General features: G+C 42.6%; 1 protein-coding gene across 1 annotated transcript; it reads left to right on the top strand.

Moving 5' to 3' along the window:
- Positions 1-4,329: 4,329 nt before the first annotated feature.
- Positions 4,330-14,136, top strand: lgalsla (lectin, galactoside-binding-like a). The gene is made up of 5 exons (XM_041983965.1): positions 4,330-5,491; positions 6,689-6,769; positions 7,692-7,780; positions 10,628-10,808; positions 11,307-14,136. The coding sequence occupies exons 1-5, from the start codon at positions 5,453-5,455 to the stop codon at positions 11,448-11,450; spliced, it is 534 nt and encodes a 177-aa protein (XP_041839899.1). The 5' UTR covers positions 4,330-5,452; the 3' UTR covers positions 11,451-14,136.
- Positions 14,137-20,559: the final 6,423 nt, after the last annotated feature.

Below are 20,559 nucleotides of genomic sequence, written 5' to 3'. Positions count from 1 at the left end.
TGCAGATGGAGAGCCAACGGCTTTGGTCAGAAGAAGTGTCGAGTCACTTCCAGAGCTTCCTCTGTGTCGTCACTGCTGACATGATTCGAACTTTTCAGGGGGATTTCAAACATCTTTCTCCCTCCGACATACTGCTTTTTAAGGCAAAAAATTAAGCAATAAATAAATAAATAAAACAATCAAATGACTACAAACTTAGGCTATTACTTCTCTGCAGAAGAAATCCTGAACCACTTTTTTTAAAGGTCTGGGGAATGAGATGTTTAATGAGGGAAGGGGGTGGTGTCACTGAGTACTTGAAATGCTTGCAATGCTGTGACCAAAAAAGGACAAAAGAAGTTAAATATGTTAACTATATTGAGATGAAGAAAGAATGTTTTACTCAGTGAGGTCACTCTAAATGTAACCTCATTCTTTATTCTTATTCTTATTATTTGTAATTGTTATCTTTTTCAAGCAATTCTGAATATTTAAAAACCTTTTTTTGAACAGTGAACAGTACATCTAGTCCAGTTTGTACAATATGAATATGGAGAAATCTTGAGATATATGTGTTAGATGGGTAAATGTTATGTATGTCTTTAAATGTAATTCTTTGATTTTGTTTGAGATACAGGATTTAAAGGCAACAAGCTACTTTTAATGCCAATTTATATTTCCAAACCCAGCATCCCAAAGGAATTTCCCTCTTTGTGTTTTTTTCCCTCAGCATTAGGGTTCTCTCTCTCTCTCTCTCTCTCTTTTTTTTTTTTTACATTTTTATTGAATTTTAAGTGAACATAAATACACATAACAAAAATGAAATACAAAATAAATATAAAGTAAATGTGCAATAAATGTACAATAAGGTCAATCATATGAAGGTGAAGACAATTAAAATATTGCAATATAGTGAACATAATAAAAAAACAACAGTGAAATATATTACAGAGAGGATTTCAGTTTATTATAAACGACCAAAGCTTGGATGGCCTTCGGATTTGTTAGACCATTAAGTGCTTCAAAGTATTGTTTCAGATAATTCTTAAAGTGTTGAGTATTGGGCAGTGTACGTGACCACTTACATTTATTTATATGATATTTAGCAGACAAAATAAAAAAGTTCAGCATGAACATATAGTCCTTTCCAATATAATTTTTATCATAGAAAAATAAAATTATAGTAGCGTCAAATAAATTATAATATAAAAGTTTGATGTCAATCCAGAAAAACCTCACATGGACACAATCAAAAAAGAAGTGCATGACATCTTCAGGGCATGACTTACAAAGGTGTGGGCATGCTCATTGCCCCCAACTTGGCGCCTGTGTGTTGGGGTTTACCCTGGTGGACGAAAGGGTAGCCTCCCTCCACCTCCAGGTGGGGGGACGGGTCCTGACTATTGTTTGTTCTTATGCACCAAACAGCAGTTCAGAGTACCCACCCTTTTTGGAGTCCTTGGAAAGGGGTGTTGGAAAGCACTCCTTCCGGGGACTCCCTCGTTATGCTGGGGGACTTTAATGTCCACGTTGGCAATGACAGCGAGACCTGGAGGGGCGTGATTAGGAGGAATGGCCCCCCTGATCTGAATCTGAGTGGTGTTTTGTTGTTGGACTTCTGTGCCTGTCATGGACTGTCCATAACGAACACCTTGTTCAGGCATAAGAGTGTCCACATGTGCATTTGGCACCAGGACACTCTAGGCCGCAGTTCGATGATCGACTTTGTAGTTGTGTCGTCGGACTTGCGGCCGCATGTCCTGCACACTCGGGTGAAGAGAGGGGCGGAGCTGTCAACTGATCACCACCTGGTGGTGAGTTGGCTCAGATGGTAGGGGAGGATGCCGGTCAGGCCTGGCAGATGTGTTGTGAAGGTCTGCTGGGAACATCTGGCAGAGTCCCCTGCCAGAAAGATGATATGGTTCTGTTGGCTTCATCGGGCCGTGATCTTCAGCTCTCACTGGAGCAATTCACAGCCGAGTGTGAAGCGGCTGGGATGAGAGTCAGCATCTCCATATCCGAGACCATGGTCCTCAGCCAGAAAAGGGTGGAGTGCCTTCACCGGGTCTACAATGAGGCCCTGCCCCAAGTGGAGAAGTTCACGTATCTCGGGGTCTATGGCCACGAGTTGTGGGTAGTGACCAAAAGAACAAGATCACGAATACAAGCGGCCGAAATGAGTTTTCTCCGCAGGGTGGCCGGGCTCTCCCTTAGAGATAGGGTGAGAAGCTTGGTGATCCGGGAGGGGCTCAGAGTAGAGCCGCTGCTCTCTCTCTCTCTCTCTCTCTCTCTCTCTCTCTCTCTCTCTCTCTCTCTCTATGTATATATATATATATATATATATATATGTATGTTACAGCTGCAGTTATCCAGACTATTTAAGATGTGGAACCAAATTGGAGCTTCCATCAAGTTTGAAGTATGTGGTGCAAGGAAATAGGTGTGTGCATGTGTTTCTGTGTGTGGTTGGGGCGGGGTTAAGTGCACTTGTGGGGGGGGCCTGGGGGTGGTGTGCCGTGGGTCTGCCGCTGTCCCCATCCTCTCACTCTCCGTTAGGCATGTGGGGGGGTGGGTACCTTCTGGGGTCGGCGACGGCTCACTGGCTGCCGTCCCTAAATGGCCCGGTCGTGGGGGCCAGTTTTGCCCTGGGGGACCTCCTGGGGAGCGCGGGTGCCTAGTGCCACTAGAGGCTCAACATCCGGAGGGAAGTTTGCTTCCCTACTACATAAACAGTCAGGGGCGGGGAGGGAGAGGGTATTGGGGACCTCTCACACCCCTGTTTCCCTTGGGTGTGGCCGGGGGCCAGTGGGGCGAGAGGGAGGTGGTTGCCCCGGGGCTGGGTCGATGGCACCCTGGTTCCCGGGGTGTGCGGCTGGAACATCGGGGTGTGTGCTGGCCTACGCCGGGTGGCTGTCTGGGGGGGCCTGGTCCTCCTAGGCATGTTGTGGACCCTCTGCCTTTGGGGGGTGGGGCGGCCACCTCTGGGCTCCTGGGGCCCTGGGCCCTTTGCTTGGGCTGCCCTGGGTAGCTGGTCCCTGGCGGGGCCGGCGGCTGCCGATCTTGGCCCACTGGGACCTGTGCCCCAAGACCGTGGGGGGGTCTTGCTGGGGCTCTCCTCTGCCGCCCTCCGGGTGGGGCTGGAGTCGTCTTCGGGGTGGGGTAGCTTGGGTTAGTGCTCCAGGGCTGCTGCTGAGGGCCCGGGTCTCTGGGCTGCCCTGGTCTGCCTCTGACCTCCGCAGAGGCGAGGTCGCATTTGCATGATCTCACTCACCACTCTTCATCACTGATCGCTCCTCTTCCTCAGCCTCTACATGCTGACACAGTCACTGAGTTGTTCAGTGGGTTTTTATACTAAGAGATAATTCTTCTTTTTAATTTTTCCTGTGAGTTAGTATCTGGTTGCTGTTATGCTACTTTCATGATATGACTTTTTGATTTCATGTTCTCCCAAGGAAATAAGGATGTTCAAAAAAATGTTACCTTTTTATTTCCATTCACCAGGAGATGGAACCAAGGGGGGGGTGAAGAGGCAGAAGCTCATGACGAGTAGGTGTGATCGGGTGAGTTGTCTTAACTGCAAGATGTGGTTACTGGCCACATATACAGAATCCTGACTCCAGATATGACTGATATATTGGCATCAGAAATCAGCAGATTTAACTTGAGTAGAATCTTGAGATATCTTGTCAGGTGATACTCTCCGGTCCCACGTCCTGACTTGATATGCTCCGGACATGAAATCTGAAACTGTCACGGCCGGAGAGTCTCCACGACAGATATCACCATGCATGAGGCATGTCTGAGGGTTCCTGGGCAAAGATATCTCTGGATTCTGGGGGGGTTGTGCAGTGATGTGTACACCAGCAGAGCTGTTCAAAGTCTGTTCTCTGAGCAACAGAAAGCCAGTGAAGACTTGAGCAGTGGACTAATGTGGTCGTTCTTCCTGCTCATAGATAAATGGTAGTCTCACTGCTGCTCACTGCCAGATCGCCAGAGTGTTCTGAATGTTCTGAATTAATGTTATTTTGTAGAACCTGATTGGCTGTTAGAGCCACCTAATTTGACTCAGGTGTGTTGGTGCAGGGATACATGGAAAACCTGCTGGATTGCGGCCCTCGTAGGACCGAATTGAGTAGCCCTGCTTTAGACAAACCAATGAAAAGATCAGCTGCTGTCAAGTGCTTCACTAATGTCAACCGTGGCAGGCTGACACACTTCTCAAGGATATTGGCTAAAATAAACTATTTAGAAATAGGTCTTTAGTTATCCAGAACTGAGGGGTCCCTGCTTTCAGACTTCCACATAGTAAGAATGACTGTGTGTTAGTGGTTCTGCTAAATGTGATGCTGCAAGGTTAATAAAATACCAACCAAGCATGACTGGACCGGCTGATTTGTAAAGATCTGTTAGTTTAAAATGTTCAAACATATTTATCGTGGACTTATTACATATCACTAATTAACACATTCCAAGTGATGGCCTCTCAACTGAAATAGAGTTTAAAATTGATAATAATAATATCACAGTTTCTCAAATTTATCAGCTTGGAGCTTTCTGGAGATATTATTAAAACCACAAATATGAAAGTCACGGTTCCTTCTGTTGCTCCTACAAATCAGCTTCCATTCATAGAATCGTTGGAAACAGCCTCTCTTTCCTCCTCTTGTACGTTTTACCAGGAAAACCATACTCAGAACCAAAACGACGAGTTAAGTCTTGTTTGGGTTTTACATATCAGGACTATTTACCCTAATCTTTGTTTATAGCTTCCCTCTTGACAAACTGCAAGATGCTGCAACAATAAAAGCCGTTTATTAAAAAGCATGCCCTGAAGGGTGTAGATAACAGGACACAGCCTCCTGATGGTGACCTCTTCACTCTATTAGGTCTGATTCATGCCGGTTTTGCTATTATTTCAGTTGTTTGTATTATTGTTTAAGAGGAAATTCTGATTTCTTTTATGTGCTTATCTTAAATTGTTTTAATCCTTCTGTTTAGTATGAATGTTTTAATTGCTATAAAAGCACCAAATCCCACAAACAGCCGTTTATTTCACATTTACTAGTTGGGTGAAGCTGTTGTTGCCGTCTACGGATCATCTGATGCTTTTATTCATGCATGTTTGCAGGAATTGTTGCCATTAATAAAATTATGACAAGCATGTTGACTGAGGAAGAAATGAAAGGTGTTGAAATGAACTTGCTCTGCTGCTGGGGGGGGGGGGGGGGGGGGTTGCCTGCAGTTATAGCCTAACAATGAGTCTGCTTGTTAGTGACCTGAGAGAGAGGGAAAAAAAAGGCATGTAGAGGCAGCTGATTACCAGAGCCATGGTGTGTGTGTGTGTGTGTGTGTGTGTGTGTGTGTGTGTGTGTGCTGGAGGGTAATCAGGCAGGTTGAAGATTTACGTCAGTGGCTCAGCTGACAAACTGGATCTGCAGCTCATTGCTTTGCTGTTTGCTTCCTTCAGATCAACATGGCTGAATCCCAGCAGGTGACAGCGCAGGGCAGGAAGGTAAGGTTATGCAACTGAGCTTTGACACACACCCACAGAAAAGGCTGATAAGACACATTTTCTGTGAATTCAGGCTGATTTCTCAGCTACAGGATTTGACACAACTTGACTTTCCTCAGTTTTGAAAAAGAAACTGAATCTCATTTCACACCAGCTTGTGTCAGTTGGCCAGAATGTGGAAAACTTCCCACTTCAGCTGTCAAATAAAATGAAGACAGTGGTCTCAGGTGAGACTCCTTTGGTGAAAACAAACCACTAAAGGGGCGGTTAGGAGAGGACATTATGTAATTAATCTATGTAATTCACAGCTAAACAGTAGCTGCATTCAATCAACCAAAGTTATGTAAGGACAGTTGGTTATTACAAATACTACAAAACTAGGTCTGAACATACTTTTAAACATTTAAGCCTGATCGTCCTTGTAAGGTCTGAAAAAAACCATAACAAAACACGACAATAGTGAACTTTTCAACTCAAAGTTTAGACCCTGCTGTTTACAAGACTGAAAGTACGCTTCAGTGCACGCCACGATTTTTAGAAATTACTTGTAGGTGATCAATGACATCTGTTCTTAGCACGGTGTTATCTTCTGTCAAACAGAGAAACAAATCTTACTTTAGTTTTTTTTTTTTGTTTGTTTTTTAGATGTGTTTTCTAGAAATAGCCAGGACTTAAGGGATTAAATATTTAATGGGTTTTACAGCATATAACGGATATTATTATTGGTTCACAGGATATCTGTGCTGCTTGTCACCAGAAAAGTTATTTGTAAAATGTCTCGTTTTAAACAATAGGGACATTTTAAGTATCACCTTATTTGTAATGAATTTGTAATGTAATATAAAGTCGAAATGCTTCAAACAGACAATTATTTATTTCATTTTATTATATTTTATTGTTGAATCACCCAAACTGAAGCCATGTAAACCTTTCTGAGCACTTTGAAAATAAAAAACCTTTATTTTGAATGTCCACCCACTTCCTGTTTTGCTCCGGCATGACTCAGCATGTGCTGCTCACAGGACATGTGAGGTCACGCTTTGAATTAGTTCAGAGACTTCAACCAGCCCACATACATGCTGACTGCAGTACTGTTAATGACATTAAACTGAAATAAGTTTTTTGTTGTTGGAGGAAGTTTTGGTGACTGAAACCTGCTGCAGAGGAGTTAAAGCATGTTCTGTTTTCTCCTTTTAGAGATGGAGTCTTCCGCAGAGAAGTGAGACTAATCAGAGTAAACCAAACCGAGGTCCAGACCGAGATCCTGAGAGAACTCTGGTAATCCAGGGACTTTAATTAACTCACCACAACCAGGTTAACTAACCCGAACTGTGAGGTCAGCAGTGAAAAGGAAAGAAATTTTCAAGAGAAAATCAAAGATGGAGAAAAAGCACAATAATTAATAATAGTGTTATATTTCTTTTATTTTAAAGCAAATATCAGACATATCAGTGATATTTTAGGGTGTTTGAACTTGGGAAGAAAAGTTTTTAAAAATGATAAATAAATGTTTTAATGCACATTTTAAGTTGGATTTATGTTATTTTGCACCTTCCTGAACAGGCTTTGTTTGAGCCCCTTAGTGGTTGTTTTATAAAAAAGAATTGTTCATTAGAATTATTTCGTGTCTTCTTTTTAGATTGTTCGCGGTCATATTATACCATGTTTGTTTGTATCTGCTATGACTACTTTCTATACATTAAAAAACATTTATGTCATTTTAAGGCTAAATAAAAATACTTTATTAATCCCTGATGGGAAACAATTTAATAAGATAGACAAGAAATTTTACACTGGAAATGTTATTTTAGCAGTTTAATCATGAGTGAAGATGCTGCTTCAAAACTAACTAACTAAACTAAAACGTTTCATGGAAAATAAGGACACTGTTGCCAACAAAATTATTTAAATATTGTGTTTAATAAAATTAAGCATGTGTAGTGTCACATTTTTTTGTGGAAAATCACCATTTTATTCTGACATTTCAGGTAAAACAGTTTTATTGGGTTCAACTGTTAGAACTTATTGTGAGTGGTGTGAAAGGTTTTGTGGTACCGCTTCATTCTCATCTCTTGACTACCTGCTGTGAGTCTGTTAAAGCCATTTTTACATGTTTGTGTTTCCATCAGTTCTACTTGACTTAGACCAAGACTAATCAATCAGAAGCAGTAATTATGTTAATGCAAGTGTTTGTTTTTAGCGGGTTCCTTTCAGAGGGGAGGTCTCTGGTGGGATAAAGCCTGGGAAGAAGATTGTAGTGATGGGTGTTGTGGACTCCCATCCTGACCGGTGAGCATGTTTTTGAAACTTCTGCTTTCCGTTAACTCACCATTCTCATCTCAGTATTTGTGATTAATGTTCTTTTTTTAAAATAGCACTTTTCCCTTAAAGTCCACTACTAAACTTAGCAGATTTAACCTGATAAAGGCTAATTCAGCAGTAACTATCAGTCCCATGTTAACTGTCTCTTTCTCTCGTCCTCCGATGATTTCCTCTTGCTTTTATTTGATGAATCAGCCACACTTGGTGATAAAAAACAGCCGCTGGTTTGATATCCAGTTGAGTAAAGATTCTCAGGACGCTGGAGGACACAATATCTCCAGGAATGTAAATAGTTATTGTCAGTGTACTAATAAAACAAGTCAGACGCAGAGTTTTAATGCTGTCATAAGTTAGTGATGGTCAAACACTCCTACATATTTTCAAGATCCCACAGAGTGAATCTTGATGATTCCAGTAACCGCCCAAAAAAAAAATAATCTAAATAGCATTTCTCAAATTTCTAAAGCTCAAACCTTCCTGTACTGTTTCTCATCAAAATGTATCCTCAAAAATCAGATTTTCTCTTTAAAGGCCCATAAATCCGCAGATCATTTTAAATCATACTTATAGAGACTATATACAATTTCAGGGATAAACGGATGCATGGCTGCAACCCTTTGATGTGTTGTATCATAGTCAATTTAACTAATTTACATCTGCCATCGCCTGGCTCAATAAAGGCTGACAAATATCATATATGTCTTCTTCAATAGATGGAATCTGAATTCCTTGCCAGTGTCTGTGTGCCAAATGTTTGAGATTCCCCACAGATCTGTTTTCTAGTACGGCCAGAGGCCAAGCAAAAGAGGGAATGACATAAGTCAAGCTACGAGTGTGAAACTCAACCGAATCAGAACACATGAAATTAACTTGTTGATATTATTACGACTGATTTCCTTTCTGAAGAAATTGTTTACTGATGAGAAAATTTGTGGGAAACGCGCTTCAAAAGATGACAACCACGCTTGTTTCCTTTCCACAGTAACAGCTACATTCATGGCTATATCGTAAACACAAACACGAACATGTTTTCCAAAATAAAAACAAATAAAAGCTGAACGTTACAGCTAATCAACTGAGCTCTTAGAGGGAGGGGCCCTGCGCCCTCCCCAGCCCCTGCCCGGCAGGGTCAGCGGCTAACGATCTTGGCCCACCAGGGTCTGTGCCCCGTGGTTGCAGGGGCTCTGGCTGGGGCCTTACTCTGCCACCTCTTTGTGGCGAGGCTGGGCTGGGGTTCATGCTCTGATGCTGATCACCCAGGTCTCTGGCCTCCGTTGTAATGGATGGACCCCTTGGAGACAAAGATTAACATAACTTTATTCACAAAGAAGCAGATATGTCATCTTGCAAGTGCAGGCAGCGGGAAGACTGGCTGAAGGTCCAAAGTGAGATAACTGGAGAGGAGCAGGGTCCACGCAGGGATGAACATCAAGGTCTGGTGGGGAATGACTGTGGTGCTGGGATAGATAAAGGCTGGTGAAACAATGAGTGGCAGGTGTGACTGGTTGTCTTCATTGCAATGACTGGATCAGACACAGGTGTGGAGGATCAGGGAACTGCAAGTGGCAGGACAGGTTGTGACAGTATCCCCCCTCCAATGGCCGGATTCCAGACAGCTTGGGAGGACAGCCAGAAGGCTGCAACAACAGGAGTGGGACCTCCGGCGAACGACCACAAGGGGAAGACAACCACAAACGGAGCTCAGGTGGCTGGTCTGGATAACAATCAGACCAGGGCCGGATCCTGGGAGGGCAACCCGGAGGATGAGCAGACCATGACCGGATCTCGGGAGGATGACCCGGAGGATGAGCAGACCAGGACCAGATCTCGGGAGGATGACCCGGAGGACGAGCAGACCAGGACTGGATCCTGGAAGGAAGACCCGGAGGACGAGCAGACCAGGGATGAATCTTGGGAGGACGACCCTGAAGATGAGAAGACCAGGACCAGATCTTGGGAGGACGACCCAGAGGACGAGTAGACCAGAACCGGAACTCAGATGGACGGGCAGGCCTGGACCAGAGCTCTGAATGCAGACTTGGATGAGGAGCAGACTGGATCTCTGGCTGATGATCAGACAGACTCTCAGAAAGACGGTCAGAGGGCTGCACGAGTTGGAACTGGAGCTCTGGCAGGTGCGCAGAGTGGAGCTGGGACTCAGGGTTGCGCACTGATGGGAGCATTGACTGGAGCTCTGGAAGACAAGCAGACGTTAGAATAGGTTCTGGAGGATGACCGAGAGGCTGCACAGACCGGAACAGAGTTCCTGGTGGGTGACCAGGAGTTTGAGCAGACTGGGACACTGGCGAACGGCCAGAGAACAGCACAGCCTGAAGCTGGACCTCAGTAGGATGTGCTGACAGTAGCTGGATCCACTGGAGGCCTGATTACTGGGGTTGGATCTTCGGATGGTGAGTAGGAAGTCGCACAGACAGGTACAAAGTCTCTGGCAGGGACATTCATGGAAGCAGCTGGATCTCTGAGAGGCTCGCTGCGTGAAGCAGTCACCTTGGTTAACTTCATTTACTTGCAAAAGCCCTCGGAAAGGATCTGTTGTGTTTCTGTGCAGGTGTAGCAGTTGGTTGCCTGGTGTTAGGGTGGACTGAAGGGTTGTAAATAAAAAATAGGAGGAGTCTTATATCCACAAAGCTTATATCCACAAAGCTCGTTTGGCAAAGCATATTTGGTCAGCACAACACAGCAGCCAGACCATGTAGCTGGATCCAGATGGGACTTTAGATGTTACCTGTGCATTTATCTTGCATTATGGGACAAAAGAGGGGTCAGATTTATGACGGCCTGTTCTTCTGTTAGGTTCTACATCGCCTTGACATGTGGCCCCGGGACCAGAGAGCCTCCACCTAATGTGGCGCTGGAGCTGTGTGTTCGATTCAGGGACCGGCAGGTTCTGCGAAGGGCTTGCATGTCCAGATCCTGGGGAGATGTTGAAAGCGCAGTCCCTTTCTTCCCCTTCATTAAAGACCAGCCGTTCAAGGTACCAACGTCTGCCATTTCTGATTCCTCTTCTTCATGTACGGAAATATTGAAAATAGTCTAAAAATGTTGCTGCAGTGTGTGTAGATTACATCAGAGCAGTAGACAGAAAATAATTAAGAGAATAAAAATAAATGACAATGGGCTCAATTTCCATTCAGCCTCTTCCCTTTCTTTCTCCTGTAGCAGGGCAGGGCAGTGTCCATACAGTCAGTACGGAGGATGCAAACATAGCAAGGCTAGAAGGTGTTTGTTAGATAGGGAGTACTTAGAGCAAAGCCACAAAGACAGGCTGGACTGATCTGGGAAATCCATGAAGAACAGATGATGACAGCATGGGCCCAACATGCTGCACGTACGGGTAGAAGTTATTATTTAAAAAAAGACACATGAGCATCTACATTAAGAAAAGAAAAAGTGCTTATCAATCAGAGATTATGATGTTTTCAGGTTTAACCTGTGAAATGAATTGCACCAAATGTCTTCTGTCTTTTCACAGATTGAACTTCATTGTGAACAAAGCAGATTTCTTGTGTTTGTGGACGGCCAGCAGCTGTTTGACTTTCACCACCGAGTGACCCCACTCTGTGACATCAACACGTTATGGATTAAAGGCAGCGTAACCATCACTAAGCTGGCTTGAAGTGAAGAACTCCACTGTTGAGCACCAGCGCCATGTGAAATGCATTTCAAGCTTCTGGTGGCCAAACCAGACTCAGTGTTATGATGAGACGTAGAAATGAGCAAACACTTTGTAATCAAGCATCTCTGTTGGCAAATGCATTGTACAATGTATATACATGTATATTGTATAAATATATTTTAGTGCATTCAATTTTCAGTATGAATGTGATGAGATGCCAAACATAAAACATTTAATTTTTTTAATCATTTGCTTCAGAAGCCCATAAAAGTGGTTTTGGATTCATGTCTTTGAGTTGAACTGAACACTAGCACGTAGGAAATAGTGAGATATTAGCATTTATTTAAATAGAGTGTTTGTATGTATGTTTTGTGAAATTGTTTGATTTTTTTTATTCTTAGTTTGGTTGGTATAGTTTTTGGACATTTTTTAGTAAAATTGATCAATACTGTTAGTACCTGCAAATCCATCAATAATTTGTATTTTTATTGTTTTTTCATTGTTATTGTTTGTCTCTTTTTTACGTTTTAACACTCAGAGACCCTGGAGTCATTTAGTGTAATTTTAATTTTTCTGTGTTGATTGAATGTAGTGGAAATTTTCCAAAGGATATGTTTATTGGAATCATATTAGAGTTTTAATGTTGTTTCCTTGAATTAACCTAAAATGGCTAAGCCATCATGATAAATCTAAGAGGGTAAAAGAAGAGACAATAGTTGCTCAATGTGATGGACTCAGCAGTGAAGGACAGTCAGGCACAGTTTTAAAGTTCCAACAAAGGGTTTTTATTTTAACCCCCCAAAAGTCATCCAAGCCACTGAATAAATAAATAGTAATCAGGCCCATAAAGAGGTCAACATAACAGAACCCTACTTATACAAAAATAACTCAAACAAACCGAGCAAAACAAATGAAACAAACTGACCCAACAAACGAAATGCCTGGCTGAACTTAAATAGTGGCTGATCAGCCCAAACAAAGAGACACAAGCTGTCCATGCTGGTGTGTGGTCCGGTCCAATTAGTTGGCTCCCCCCTGCTGGTTCCCAAGCCAAGGGACTGGAGCAGCCCATCTCACAGTCCAAAGAGCTGGACTGAGCTCTTTGGACTGGAAGAGACTGCACAGAGTCCTGCATTTACAGCAGGTCTCCGTAGTCTATCAAGGGACGAAAGTAGCTCTAGCCAGCTTTTTTCTGGCAAGAAACAGTATTTATTCCTATAATAAAAGCCCAGCTTAATTTCCCTAACAAGCTTTTTAATATGTAATCTAAAAGTTAAATGTTATTCAACTAAAATACCAAAATACTTACATTGATCCACAAAGTCGAAATTACCACTCTGCAAGGTTTTAGTGTTGGGAGGAGTGTCGACGGCCTTCCTAGCATTTTAAAACAACATAGCTTTAGTTTTCGTTTCATTCAGCACTAACTTTTAAATCAAGCAGTCGGGTCTGTATGATGTCAGAAGCACATCGCAAGTATGTGACCTCTTGAACCAGAAAGACCACAACAGTAAACCATAGTATCATCTGCATATATGAAATTGTGTATTTGAAATGTTTTGACCCAGATTGTTGACATAATTAGAAAATAAAACACAGAACCTTGCAGAACCCCTGACTTAATATCTAAAACACTAGAAAGACGACCATCATGTTTGACACCAGAAAGTTCTCCCAGAAAGCTCATTTTCAAACCAGCCTGCAGCCTGTTCAGACAGTCCAATGTTTAGAAGCCTTTGCTTTAGGATGCAATGATTGACAGTGCCAAAGGTCTTTGAAAGATGGAGAAAAAGAACAGCACGTGATTTTTATATTTCCTAGTGCCTCCATAATATCACTTACGACCTTTAATAATGCTGTAATGGTGCCGTGTTGTTTGTAACAAATCCATTCCTTTTTGTTAAGATTTAATTTATGAATAATTGCCATCTATTTTTATTGTTATATTCATCCACCAGATTGCACTACTTTTTCCATATTCAAAGCACATGCAAAGCTTTTTATACAATTTTTATTTATATTTTAGTTTTTTCTTTTTTGTTTTGTTAGAAGTTTGAAGTAGTTGTTTCAAAAGAAATTTAAAGTGAAAAAATATTGATTTAATATTTGCACTAGTTTGTGAGAATGTGATTTCTTCCCCCTTGGGATTGAATGTGAGTTTTAAAAGGAAAAAGCTGGCACTGTATAGAAAATAACTGCATAATAATCTATGTTCCTGCCAATCATTGACCTATCCCAGGGTCTGATAACAATTATAAGTAATTACTGACTGAGGACTGACTGATTTAAATTAGGAAAATATTGATATATAATATTTTTACAGCAGCTTTTAACAAGGTGACAGTTTTGTCATTAGGACTTTTTAAAAGCATCTCTTATAGTTAATCAAATTTTACCTATCATGGTGATGTGAAGTCAACTTCTATCATTCGTATTGAGGATGTTTTTCTATAAACTGAAACTTGTCAGTCGATGTAAAATATGTGATGACAACCTCTGTCCATCTTGTGTGACGTCACGCTGCCAGACATGATAAACACTGAACGAAAAAGATATCTATACAAGAAATATAATCATCTATTTGCTTGAAGTGACTTCTCGTGTGATAATTGCTATTGTTAGTAATTGCTATTTTCAGAGAACGTCCAATAAAAACTGCTGGATTTTAGGGATTAAAACCCCGGCCGGCCATGCTTGAGTTTCTGTCTTGGTTTCGGGTTATATGTGTTATTGTTCACATTGCTGGTGTGGGGCTCTGTCGTTAGCACCTTCTCTCTTCAACCAGTTGAGGCCGTGACACGGGTCACACCCACTGTGTACTGCTCAGGGCAAAGCAGATAGAGGCGGTGATTTTGAGGAAAATCCCGTATAAAAGAGAGAATTTGTTTAACTTCAGCAGAACAAGCACTGATTTCAGTCAGGGTTGGTACAGTCAGTTAGGTGAGTTTACTGCTTGAGTTTCTGTCTTGGTTTCGGGTTATTGTTCACATTGCTGGTGTGGAGCTCTGTCGTTAGCACCTTCTCTCTTCAACCAGTTGAGGCCGTGACGCGGGTCACACCCACTGTGTACTGCTCAGGGCAAAGCAGATAGAGGCGGTTTCAGCCGGGTGCAATCAAGCAAAGTGTGCTCAGCTGTGTCAGCTCCAGGTACTTTTCCACACATGGTGCGTTGAAGCGTCAGCGAGGCGTCAGCCTTTGTGTCAGCCCACGTCGGGTTAAGACCACTGAGGGTAAAGACCTGCGAGTCTACCTGCGCGAGTCCACTGAGCAAAGGCACGAGCTTAAAACTCCTCACAACTCTATTAACGCACAATGTGCTTCAAACCCATCCCTGTCAGATATGGGTACAGACCAAGGCGTGCCACCCATAGACACCGCAATCCGCAAAACCTGTCCTTTCCAATAGCATGCACATCAGTCACACCCTCTGTTACCTTTGGTCTCTGGAACTGTCAGTCCGCAGTTAACAAAACAGAATTTATCAGTTCATTGATAAATCTCTCTGACATTCAGGTCCTAGCCCTGACTGAAACCTGGATCCGTCCAGAAAACACAGCTATGCCAGCTGCCCTTTCTGTCAATGCAGAATTTAGCCAAACACCTCGCTCAGCTGGACGAGGAGGTGGAACGGGCATTCTTATTTCTAAAAAGTGGAACTTAACTTCTGTCCGTCCTATGGCTAACTGCTCATCACTTGAGTATCACGCAGTAAAGGTCTCTACACCCATCACTGCATACATTCTGGTCATCTACCGCCCTCCGGGTGGCAGTATAGCTGAGTTTGTCTCTGAAATGGACATGATTCTCTCTGACATTCCTGATGATGGCACACCACTAATTGTCATGGGAGACATGAACATTCACATTGACAAACCACAGGCAACTGACTTTCTGGCTCTTATCTACTCTTTCAATCTCAAACTGGTTCAGACTCCTCCAACACACAAAGCTGGCAATACTCTTGACTTGGTGCTGACCAGAAACTGCTCCACAGCCGACCTGTCTGTCACCCCACTGCACCTCTCTGACCACTTCCTGGTTAAATTCTCTGTCTTCCTTCCTCATGTCAATCAAGCGGCTCCAAAAATGGTGTCCTACCGCAGAAACTTGAGATCCCTCAGACCTACACAGCTGTCTGATGAGGTTTACTCTACCCTCCCTTCCCACTCAGACTTCTCCTTACTGTCTGTTAATGAGGCTACAGAAACACTCTGCTCCTCTCTCGCCTCCTCTCTGGACAAACTCTGTCCTCTGGTGTCAAAACCAGCCAGACAAAACCCTCCCAGTCCATGGCTCACAGAGGCTCTAAGGGATCACAGAGCCGGACTCAGGGCGGCTGAAAGAAAGTGGCGCAAATCAAAAGAGCACACTGTCTGAGTACCAGCAAAAACTTGTAACTTTCACATCCAGCCTAAAGGCGGCCAAGATAGCCTTTTATCAGAACAAGATCCGCAATGCTCCCAACACACGACATGTTCATGGCGTTTAACTCTCTTCTATCTCCACCACCTGCTCAGCCTCCCACTGTGCTGACTGCAGAAATGTTTGCTTCCTACTTCACTGAAAAGGTTGCTACCATCAGTAACCAATTCACTGAGCCTGACCAACTCAGCCTTACCAAACCAGCTACTGGTGCCTCACTCTGCTCCTTCCGCTCTCTAAATGAGGACGAAGTCTCTAAACTTCTAGTCAGCTCAAAACCCACAACCTGTCCTCTTGATCCTGTTCCCTCTGACATCCTGCAGAGCATTTTACCTACAATCAAATCTGCAGTAACTCATATTATCAACTCCTCTCTTAAATCCGGTGTCTTTCCTTCTGCCTTCAAGCAAGCTCGGGTTACCCCGCTGCTGAAGAAACCCACACTCAACCCAGCCCAGGTTGAGAACTACCGGCCGGTCTCACTGCTTCCATTCATGTCTAAATTACTAGAGCGTGCTGTCTTCAGTCAGGTCTCACAGTTCCTCCAAGACAACAACCTGTTAGATCCATATCAATCTGGATATAGGCAAGGTCACTCTACTGAAACTGCTCTCCTGTCAGTTACTGATTCCCTACAGGTTGCCAGATCCACTGGTCAATCCTCAGTCCTTATATTGCTGGACCTGTCGGCTGCCTTTGACACTGTCAACCATCATATACTGTTCTCCAAACTCTTAGAGCTTGGCATCTCAGGATCTGTCCTCTCGTGGTTTACATCCTACCTCACAGGGAGATCATTCAAAGTATCTTGGCGAGGGGGCGTGTCCAGATCACATGGGCTGACAACAGGGGTGCCTCAGGGCTCGGTGCTCGGCCCTCTTCTCTTTTCCCTATACACCTCCTCACTCGGTGCAGTCATTAGCTCTCATGGTTTCTCCTACCACTGCTATGCAGATGACACTCAGCTTTTCCTTTCTTTCCCACCTGACGACACAACGTCTCAATGCGAATATCAGCATGCCTTGCTGATATCTCTGCATGGATGAAGGATCGCCACCTTCAGCTAAATCTGTCCAAGACTGAGCTTATTGTCTTCCCAGCCAGTCCTTCTTTACCACCACAGATAAGTGTGCAGCTTGACTCAATCACACTAGTGCCTACATCTTCTACCAGGAATCTTGGTGTCATGGTAGACAACCAGCTGACCTTTAAGGACCATGTTGCCTCGGTTTCCCGGTCTTGCCAATTTGCTCTCTACAACATCAGGAGGATCAGACCCTACCTGACTGAACACACGACCCAGCTCCTGGTCCAGGCTCTGGTCATTTCACGCACTGACTACTGCAACTCCTTACTGGCTGGCCTGCCTGCATGCTCAGTTAAACCTCTGCAGATGATTCAGAACGCAGCAGCACGTCTGGTCTTCAACCAGCCCAAAAGAGCTCATGTCACTCCGCTGCTAATTGCTCTTCACTGGCTTCCAGTTGCAGCACGCATCAAATTCAAAGCTCTGCTTCTGGCTTACAAAACAATAACCCAAACGGCTCCAGGCTACCTTCACTCCTTAATCCAGAGCTACACTCCCTCTCGAAACTTACGCTCTACCAGTGAAAGACGCCTAGTGCTCCCACCACAACGTGGCGCAAAATCAGTAACTAGACTCTTCTCCTCTGTTGTTCCCCGGTGGTGGAACGATCTACCAAACTCCGTCCGATCCGCAGAGTCCGTATCCACTTTTAAGACCAAGCTAAAGACTCAGTTGTTTAAGGAGCATTTCCACATTTAGCTTAACTAAATGAGTCAGAAAGATTTGTCCAGCTTTTTGGCTCAACCAAGTACTGAAGAAGCTGTGTGCACTTATGCCCAAGATGATATTATGTGATGAAATCATGCACTTATGACCTAGTTGATATTGTGTGATGAAATCGTGATCCTGTATTTAAATAAAATGACTAAAAAAAAAAAAAAAAAAAACAATTATATGCACTGCACTAGCACTACATGACAGCACCTGGGTCCAACTGGACTCAAAAGCGGTCTGACTAACACTTAATTATGATGTCCCATCTTGTTTGAATTCATGCTTGTGTTGTTCTTACTCTCAAATGTAAGTCGCTTTGGATAAAAGCGTCTGCTAAATGACTGTAGAATAGAATAGAATGTCGTGACGCTCTGGCCATAGAACCCTAAAACCATTTTTTTCTGTGATTTAACTCAATGGAATCATATGTGTTCCTTCTCTCTTATGTTTACACGTCATCTTTCTTTTTATGGGCCAAAATGTACAAACACCTAACAAATGAAAAGTGGATGATTTGTAGACTTATTTGTAAATACATTAGGCATCTTCTTATGACATGCTTTAATGTTTTTTTTATTTTATTTTTATGGATATTTTCAGTTTGTTTCAATAGTTTTAGTTACTTTAATACTAGCGTTTGGATATTACCCTTAAAATGTTTGATTTTCTAATTAAGTTTAACAGCTCACCCCTTTTCCCAAAACTGGTTAGGAGTTATGGGCCAACTGGCAGAATCTTGCAGAAGAAGATAAAGTCTTTTATGCCCACGGCCATCGTCGCAATTTACAAAGACAAGAAAACAACAGAAAACATTTATTATAGAGAGAATAAAGGAAATTAAAAATATACAAACACGTAAAACTAAAAGCCACAGATAATGAGAGATAGTAATATAAAATCAGAAACTTGTGTTCTGCAACACAAAAAACAAGAACAGCACATGTGTGTGTGTCTGCAGCAAAGAAGTCCTTCATGATGCTGCATATATGGAGGCTACTATTATAAAACCTAACGGCCGCAGGCACAAAAGACTTTTTGTCCATCTGTTGTCAACACAAGACCTCAAACTGGAGCAGTAAACATGACTAAGTCACTTAATGAATGAGTTCGGAGGCATCTTTATGGTACAACTGTGCCCACAAGGTGGGGCAAGAGTTCCAGCTCCAGGCAAAATGTACAAGAGGCAATAAATTTAATTTGTTTGCAAGAGTGACAATGTTCAATCATATAAAAGACTACATTATTACCAAGATAAGCCCGGCTTTCCCTTCATCCAGCTTCGTGGAACACCCCCGGCTCCTGCTGGCTGTTCCGAAGGCCAGGATAAAAGCCAGAGGTGATGGGGCAGTGCCCACACTGTGGAACAGTCTTCCTCTGTCTTTCAGGTCCTCTCAGTCTTCAGGCTGGTTTAACTCGGACTGAAAAGCCACCGCTTCTCCCTGCTCTTTGAATGCTAGCAAAGTTGGATTTATCTTGGCTTGAGATTGTGATTTTTATTTAACTATTTTTATTTCATTTGTGTTTTATTTCCATCTATTGACAGAAGGTATGGTGAAGCACTTTGGTCAACTGAAGTTGTTTTTAATATGCTATAAAAATACATTTTTTAATTGAATTAATTAATTGAATTTCTTCTGAACATCCCTTTCTTCTCCCTAGTGACAAAGACCTTCAGTGGAGTACTTTTCCTGGTAATCCCTGGGCTTAACCCCGACTAAATCCTGACCTAGTTGTGTCAGATTAACATTTAACTGCTCGTGATGTCATGTCATGAATGGATATATGATTTGTCATCCCAAAGATGTTGGATCAGTTCAGGGCTTTGTGTCAGATGTAGCTTCATATGGTGCTTATGCATGAAATAGTTGGAAAAAAAAAACAAAAAACAAACAAAAAAAGAAAACAAAAGGAAGAAAATCTACAAATTTAAATATAATATTTAAACTGGGAGCTTATTGCTGTTTCATTTCAATACCCTTAGAATAAAAATCGCTTTAATATAAGATTCAATCGTCCTCTTTGTTTTTAAAAACAAAAGCTTTGAAACATTAAGTTTGACTCTGTGTGAAAATTGTGTGTAATTCAGCAGGTCTGTCATTACGTGTTGTACATATCACAAGCTGTGTACCATTACTGCTCTCTAAAATACACTCACTAAGCCTGTAGATCATCCTTACCAATGAAGTGTTTCAGCTGTTTGTCGTCTGTGATTGGGATGAATATTGATGAAATTCAGACGGTCTGCAGCCTCACAGGGCCTCCATCTTCTTCAGTTTCATAGAGATGCTCCACCATTATCACCTCCTGCCTTTCCTCATCAATAATCCATCACTGCCACAGTTCAGCGACCTGCTACACAGCCCGATGAGCCTCACACTGTGTGTTTGCTTATGTGTCTGTTTCAGGTTATATTTATATACACCTACAGTAGTTTATAGTTAGAATAATAAAAGCTTGCTTCAGCCAATTAACTCCACAAGATCCAAACATTTCCATTTAGGCCTGAAATAAGGATCTCAGTATGAAGGCTGGAAATGTATTAAACAAAGTTTATTTCTATAGCACCTTCCAACAAGGATCAGGTTGAGCAAAGTGCTTTACATGATAAAAACAGGTAAACAAAACATGTCAAAGCAGAGAAAGTATCAAAGAAAGTGTTAAAAGTACAAAACACATTAAAACAAGGTATCAAAGTACTAACAGACAAAGGTCTTTTAAATTATTTTTTTTTAAATGAGACCTGTCTTATTGCTGCTTTGAATTTTGTTTTCCTGTCAAGGGAGTCTTGGACATGAGGACCCAAGTACAGGCTTTAAGAGGTGGAGGCAGACCGGTGCTGGTTGGTCGGTTGGTTAAATAAATAAATAAATAAATGCATACATGCAT

Source organism: Melanotaenia boesemani, chromosome 4 (genome assembly GCF_017639745.1).
Source record: "Melanotaenia boesemani isolate fMelBoe1 chromosome 4, fMelBoe1.pri, whole genome shotgun sequence".
Lineage (NCBI taxonomy): Eukaryota > Metazoa > Chordata > Actinopteri > Atheriniformes > Melanotaeniidae > Melanotaenia > Melanotaenia boesemani.
Note: the sequence above shows the minus strand (reverse complement) of the source record. Positions and strands in the feature narration are given on the sequence as shown.

Bases quoted from the DNA above. Each gene is read 5' to 3' on its own strand.
- lgalsla (XM_041983965.1), top strand. From the start codon at position 5,453: ATGGCTGAATCCCAGCAGGTGACAGCGCAGGGCAGGAAG. The intron at 5,492-6,688 runs GTAAGGTTATGC...TTCTCCTTTTAG, and splicing joins TGACAGCGCAGGGCAGGAAG to AGATGGAGTCTTCCGCAGAG. The intron at 10,809-11,306 runs GTACCAACGTCT...GTCTTTTCACAG, and splicing joins TTAAAGACCAGCCGTTCAAG to ATTGAACTTCATTGTGAACA.